The sequence below is a fragment of the Galeopterus variegatus genome, unplaced genomic scaffold (genome assembly GCF_000696425.1).
Source record: "Galeopterus variegatus unplaced genomic scaffold, G_variegatus-3.0.2 Scaffold1972, whole genome shotgun sequence".
Classification (NCBI taxonomy): domain Eukaryota; kingdom Metazoa; phylum Chordata; class Mammalia; order Dermoptera; family Cynocephalidae; genus Galeopterus; species Galeopterus variegatus.
The window spans coordinates 285,210-292,111 of NW_007728083.1; the positions used below are offsets into that span (position 1 = coordinate 285,210).

A 6,902-nucleotide genomic window follows, 5' to 3' on the forward strand; every position below is an offset into this window, starting at 1 on the left:
GTTTCTTGACCGGCAACAGATCGCAACCCTCGGTGTGGCGCCCGCACCGGACCGGGACCGGCAACGGGATCGCGACCCTCGGCGCTGCCCCCGCTCCTCGCTCAGCCAGTGAGCCGCCGGTCTGCACGTGGGATCCGAACCCTCGGCGGGAGCGCCGCCACGCTTCCCAAGCAGCGCACTGTAGCAGTGCGCCACCGGGCTGGCCCTGAATAGCTTGGATTTTATGCTAGGTGTGATTGGAGGCTGTTAGAGGGTTTTGAGCAAAGAGTGATGTGGTCTGATGTAAGTATTAACAAAATACTCTGGTTGCTATACAGAGAATAGGTTGTAGAGGTCAAGGAAGGAAGCAAAGTCCAGTTTTGAGGCTGTTAGAGTCGTCCATGCAAGGGGTGGTTGTGGTCTGGAGTAAAGTCAAAGTGAGGGGTGGAGGAAAGGGGGTGATTTTGGAATATATTTTGGAGATAAAATCCACAGGACTTGCTAATGGATTGGAAAGAAGAAAGGTTGTAAACAAAGGAGGAAATAAGGATGACCCCTAGTCAATGTCATGAAGGAAACAAAAAGCACAAGGGGACTGTTTCATATCTGTACTGTCCGATACAGTCACCATTAGCTACATGTGGCTATTCAAATGTAAGTTAATTAAAAAATTAAATAAAATTTAAAATTCAGTTCCTCACTTGCACTAGCCATATTTCAAATGCTCAATAGCCACATGTGATTAGTGGCTACCATACTGGACAGCAAAGATATAGAACATTTCCATCATCCCAGAAAGTTCTTTTGGACAGTGCTGCTCTACATTGAAAAGACTAAAGATTAACAGAATAAAAAGACAAGCCCACAGACTGAGAAAAATATTTGCAAAGCTCATATCCAGTAAAAAACTTGTATCCAGAATATACAAAGAACTCTTAAAACTCAACAATAAGAAAACAAACATCCCAATTTTAAAATGGGCAAAAGATATGCACAGAAAGCTCACTAAAGATGATATATAGATGGCAAATAAATATATGAAAAGATGCCCAGTATCATATGTCATTACAGAATTACACATTAAAACAACGGGATATCACTACACACTTGTTAGAATGGCTAAAATCGAAGACACTGACAACACCAAATGTTGGTGAGGATGTGGAGCAATAGGAACTCTCGTTCATTGCTGGTGGGAATGAAAAATGGCACAGCCACTTGGAAAGACAGTTTGGCAATTCATTCCAAAGCTTGAACATAGTCTTACCCTATGATCCAGCAATCATTCTCCTTTGTTTTTACCCAAATAAGTTGAAAACTCACGTCCACTAAAAAACCTGCACATGAATGTTTATAGCAACTTTATTCATAATTGCCAAAACTTGGAAGCAAACTAGATGTCCTTCAGGAGGTGAATGGATAAACTGTGATACATCGAGACAATGGAATGTTATTCAGCGCTAAGAAGAAGTGAAATATCATGCCACAAAAAGACATGGAGGAAAATTACACGCATATTACTAAGTGAAAGAAGCCAGGCTGAAAAGGCTACATACTATATGATTCCAACCATATGACATTCTGGAAAGGCAAAACTACAGAGACAGTAAAAAGATCAGTGGTTGCCAGGCTTCTTGGGGAGAAGGAAGAAAGGGATGAATCAATGGAGCACAGGGGATTTTTAGAGCAGTGAAACTGTTCTGTATGATACTGTAATGGTGGATACATAAAATTGTACACTTTTCAAAATTCATAGATCTGCACAACACCAAAAGTGAACCCTAATGTAAACTGTGGACTTTAGTTAATAATGTATCAATATTCATTCATTAACTGTAGCAAATGTACCATACTAATGCAAGATGTTAGTAACAGGGGAAACTGCCTGAAGGGGAAGGAGGAAGGGAATATATGAGAGCTCTCTGTACTTTCTGCTCAGTTTTTCTGTAAACCTAAAACTGCTCTAAAAATACAGTCCATTAATTAAAAAAAGAAAGACTAAAGAGAGTGCTCACCAGCACTTAGCAAAGTACCTGGCACCAAGTAGACACTCTATAAATGTTTACTGAATAAACAGATGAACAAATGAGTCAGCCAGTCAATGAATCAGTAGAACCCAGGCCTCTGAGTCCCAGTTCAGTCCTCATTCTTGTACATCAGAGGTAGGGTGACAATATAATTTATTGTCCAAACCAGGATATTCGAGAGTGAAGTGAGGTGCCATGGGTGTAAACTGGGAGCCCATGAGCCACATCTTGCCTGCAAATTTGTTTTGTTTGGCCACTCATATTGATGTCCGACACAATATTCTTTAAAAATTTCAATCAGTTGCCCACATTAAACACTGTGGAAACTTTGCATAAAAATGTGAATTTCTGCCTTCTCTCAGAAAATGGAAAGACCTGGTCACACTGGGGCCCACATGCCTGTGCGGTAGTTAAAGGCTGGAGCTGAGTAGCAGCTGCCCGCTTGGCGAGCACGTACCTTCCTGTTTGCCACGGACCCCACCACTCCCTTTTGTATCTCCTACTCTAGGCCAAGTGTGAGTTTCCATTTACCATCCCACTGTTTGGGTTTTGTTTTCTTCTGTAGTAGAGTTGAGAAAAAGAAAACTATTTCTTATACTCATGTCATGATTCAAAGTAGAAAACTGAAAAAAGGCTCAAGAGGGCTCCATACGTCTTGTCCCCAGTCTGCTTTACTCACATGCAGTATATTCTTGGCCTTTCTAGGTATTTGGGTTTGTCCCCTTTGGTCTGAACTTCGTGTCTCCCCAGGCCCCAGCCCATGCCGGCCTTTAGAATTTTCTCAGGCTGCCACCCACTGCTGGAAAAGCTGGAGGTGAGGAGAAAACAATGGGCATTATTTAAGCTTACATTTTTATTGTTATCCAAATTCAACATAGCTCATCGTCAACTTTTGGTGGAAATTATTTCTGTTGTTTTTCTTAATTGCCTCCAAATGTAACTGGAGAATGAGACGGAGCAGCAGAGAATACAGCACCTACCTTTCCTCTCTGCAAATGTGTTGTTGGAACACTTTGACACAGAACTTTGTCCACCCCTGCATTCACTCATTCCCCAAGCTCTAGCTATACTTAGAGATGGAAAGACCCTCATTTCAGCACCAGGATCCCCCGTATGTTGTCCTCAGCAGAGGAAACAATACAAGAAAAGTCACAGATACAGGAGAGCGTGGATGGGGCCTATTTAAGCTGAGGATTTGGACTTCATTCATAGGCAATCAGGAGCTGCTGAAGGTTTTTGGAGCAGGGGAGGGATGTGATCACAGCTAGAAATTGCATGGGGGACAGCTCTAGAAGCTGGAGCACCAGTAAGAGGCTGTTGCAGTGACCTGAGTAATAAGAGATGTGACTAAGGTAGAGAAAGTGGAACAGAAAGGATGGGACAGATTTGAGAGATGTCTTGAGGTTAGGCTTGGTAACTCATAAGATGTGGAGGGGGCGTGAACTAAGAGATGAAGAATTGAAGATTATTCAGAGATTTTGAGCTTAGGGGTTTAAGACACCAAAAGCATGATCAAAAAAAGGAAAAAGTTGGAAAATCAGACCTCATCAAAATTAACTTGTGCTTTGCAAAAAACCCTTTTAAGAGACTGAAAAGATAAATTACATAATGAGATAAAATATTGGCAAATCATATATCTGACAACAGATTTGTATCTAAAATATATTTTAAAAACTCCAAACTCAACAGTGAAAAGGAAAACCCAATTAGAGAATGGGCAAAAGACATGAGGAGGATATACAGATGGCAAATGAGCATGAGCACACAAAAAGATGTTCAACATCATCAGCCATTAGGAAAATGCAAATTGTGATCACAATGAGATATCATCACACACCTGTCAGAATGGCCAAAATAAAAAAACACCACCAAATGCTGGCAGGGATGCTGGAAAACTAGATCACTCACACATTGCTTGTGGGAATGTAAAATGGTACCACCATGCTGGAAAACAGCTTGGCAGTTTCTCATAAAACTAAACACACAACTACCACACAACCCAGCAATTACACTTCTGGGCATTTATCTCAGAAAAATGAAAACTATGTTCACATAAAAACCTGCTCATGAATGTTCATAGCAGCCTTATTCATAATATCCAAAAACTGGAAACAGCTCAGATGGCCTTCAACAACTAACTGGTTAAACAGACTGTACTACATCCATCCCATGGATTACTACTCAGCAATAAAAAGCAACAAACTTGATACACGCCACAACTTGGACAGATCATAATGGCAACATACTGAGTGAAAAAAGCCAATTGCAAAAGTTTATGTCCTGTGTGATTTCATTTATATAACGTTCTCAAAGTGACAAAATTTGAGAGATGGAGAATAGATTAATGGTTGTCAGGGCTTAGGGATGGTGAGGGAGGTGAGGTGAGAGTGACTATAAAGGGGTAGCAGAAGGGAGATCTTTGTGGTGATGGAATAATTCTGCATCTTGATTGTGGCAGAGGTTACATGAATCAATACTTGTGATAGGATTTCATAGAACTATACACACAAATGAATGCTATACACACAAGTGAAATCTGAGTAAGCTCTGTGAATTGTGCCAATGTCAATTTCCTGGTTTTGATATTGAACAACAATTGTGTAAGATGTTAACATTTGGCAAAACCTGGTGAAGGGTACATGGGACCTCTCTGTACTATTTTTTCTGCAACTTCCTGTGAATCTATAATTATTTTTAAATGAAAAGTTAAGTACAAAGAAAAAGGAATGAACTATTGATACATGCAAAAATTTTAATGAATCTAAAAGGCATTATGCTGAGTGAAAGAAGCCAATCTTAAAAGGTTACATACTGTTTGATTCCATTTATATGACATTCTTAAAATGACAACACTACAGTGATAAAGAACAGATCAGTGGTTGCCAGGTGGTAGGGAAGGGAGGAGGCTGGGACTGCAAAAGGATAGCACAAGGGGATTGGGTGGGGTGATGGAAATGTTCTCTATCATGAATCTATACACGTGTTTAAAAATTATAGATCTGTATGTACAAAAAAGTCAATGTTACTGTAGGTTAATTTAAAAATTAAAAATTAAAGTAGATAGTTAAGTGAGTTTCTGATTTGTTTCTTCTTTCCTTCCTTCCTTTCTTCCATTCATCCATTCCTTCAGCCACTTACTGAGCACCTACTATGTGTGAGGTACTGTGCTAGACTTTGGAAATCAACTGAAAGTAAGACAGCCCAGGTCCCTGCCCTCATGGAGCATTTTTCCTGTTTCAGAGAAGTGGTCAGTAGGGTTTGGAGCCCAGTGTTTCTACTTGAGGAAGTGGGGCAAGGAGAAGACCAAGGAGGGACCAAGTGAGCAAACTTTTCATTCCTGGAGCCCAGTCCTGTAGGACTTCAAAGGATCACTTTTCCCTCAAAGACTGCTAGGCCTGAGGGCAGGGAAAAGCCCCCAGTCCATACTTGACAGGTACTCACAAGAAAAAAGGCTAGGAGGGTTGTGCCCTGCAGAGAGGGGAAGAAAGTTTGGGGAGAGGGGGCAATTTGATGCAGGTAGTGAAGTGTGAACTCTGAAAAGTGTTGCGTGTGTGTGTGTGTGTGTGTGTGTGTGTGTGTGTGTGTGTGTGTGTGTGTGTGTGTCTTAAAACAACCACTTGTTGAGCTCATGACTCTGTGGATTAGCAATTGAGCTGGGCTCAGCTGGGTGGCTCTTCTGGTTTGGGCCTGATTCACCCAGCAACTGCAGTCAGCTGGCTGTCAAAGGCCTCATTTATCTGTCCAGTAGTTGGCTGGTGATTGCTGGGGTGACAGGGGTATCTGGGCCATTTGTCTGTCATCAATCAGTAGGCTAGCCTGGGCTTATTCACAAGGGTTCTCAAGAGCAGGAAGAGAATAAGCCCCAAAATGCAGTGCTTTTTTAAAAAAACAGCTTTATTGAGGTATAATTCACATACATTACCTGAATTTGAATTTTGTTTTCTCTCCTGTTTGCAGGGAATCTGAAGCATGTGGTCTAGTTGACAAAACGAGATCAGGTTTCCAGAGCTGAGGAGCAGTGCTGTAATGAAGACAGCATGTTTATGCAAGCAGTTTGTGGAATTTGTGGCTGCAGGGGAAATTTGGAAAGAATTACTTCCTGAAAATTTCCAAGGGCCACCAAGTGGCAGCTGGCCTCCTGGGGTGAGGAAGCAGGCACCCCAGAGTCCTCAATTAGGCCTAGGGGAAGAGGGAGATATCCAACATTTAGAGTGTTTATTTTTAAAGAACACACAAAAACCGTTTTTAATCTTTGAAAATTATTTTTAAGCAAGTTGGGGAAGGGGTATTTTTATTTTCTTAAAGGAGACAAATCAGAAGCTGGAGGAGAGCATGGCACTTTGGTCATCAATTTGTGGTGTGGGGAGCAGCTGAGAGGCGGGGTTTGGGCCTCAGGACCATCCAGGTGGAGCCCTGGGGGAGGGTGACTGATCAGCAGAATGGGATGTGGGGAGAAATACGCTGGTGTTGTTTTAGGATTATGTATCTATTTTGGTTTTTAATAAAATCTTTAAAACCTACCCCTTTGTCCCATTGTCCTCATTGTAAGCCACCACCAATAGCACACATGGTTCTGAACTTTTCCTCTCACTGAAGTATCAAGTACTTCCATGCTCTGCTCTGGCCCAGACTGAGAGGCTGACCCTGAGTGTTGGACCCCCTGCCCAAGTCCTAGGGACAGAAGACCAAGCTCTGTCTTGCGCTGGGGCCCATCCATGGGGGGGTGGGAGGGGCGGTGCATGGTAATACAGGCGCTGCAACCATGAAGAGGGTCTTCCCGGCACCCTGGGGTTAAACTGCCCCTGCCCAAGGAGGAATTTAGGGATGGAAGAGCAGGTTGGCATGTCAGATCTAAGAGGGGCATTTCTACTCAGCTATAAAAGAATGAAGTACTGC

General features: G+C 42.2%; 1 protein-coding gene across 2 annotated transcripts in view; it reads left to right on the forward strand.

The window, feature by feature from the left end:
- The window catches only part of HDAC8 (histone deacetylase 8), a 232,762-nt gene extending 226,236 nt beyond the window's left edge, over nucleotides 1-6,526 (forward strand). For both annotated transcript variants that reach the window (XM_008579872.1, XM_008579873.1), the window contains one exon: nucleotides 5,964-6,526. In XM_008579872.1, the coding sequence (XP_008578094.1) occupies nucleotides 5,964-5,986 (23 nt within the window). In that variant the 3' untranslated portion in view covers nucleotides 5,987-6,526. The remainder of the gene's footprint in view (nucleotides 1-5,963) is intronic.
- Nucleotides 6,527-6,902: the final 376 nt, after the last annotated feature.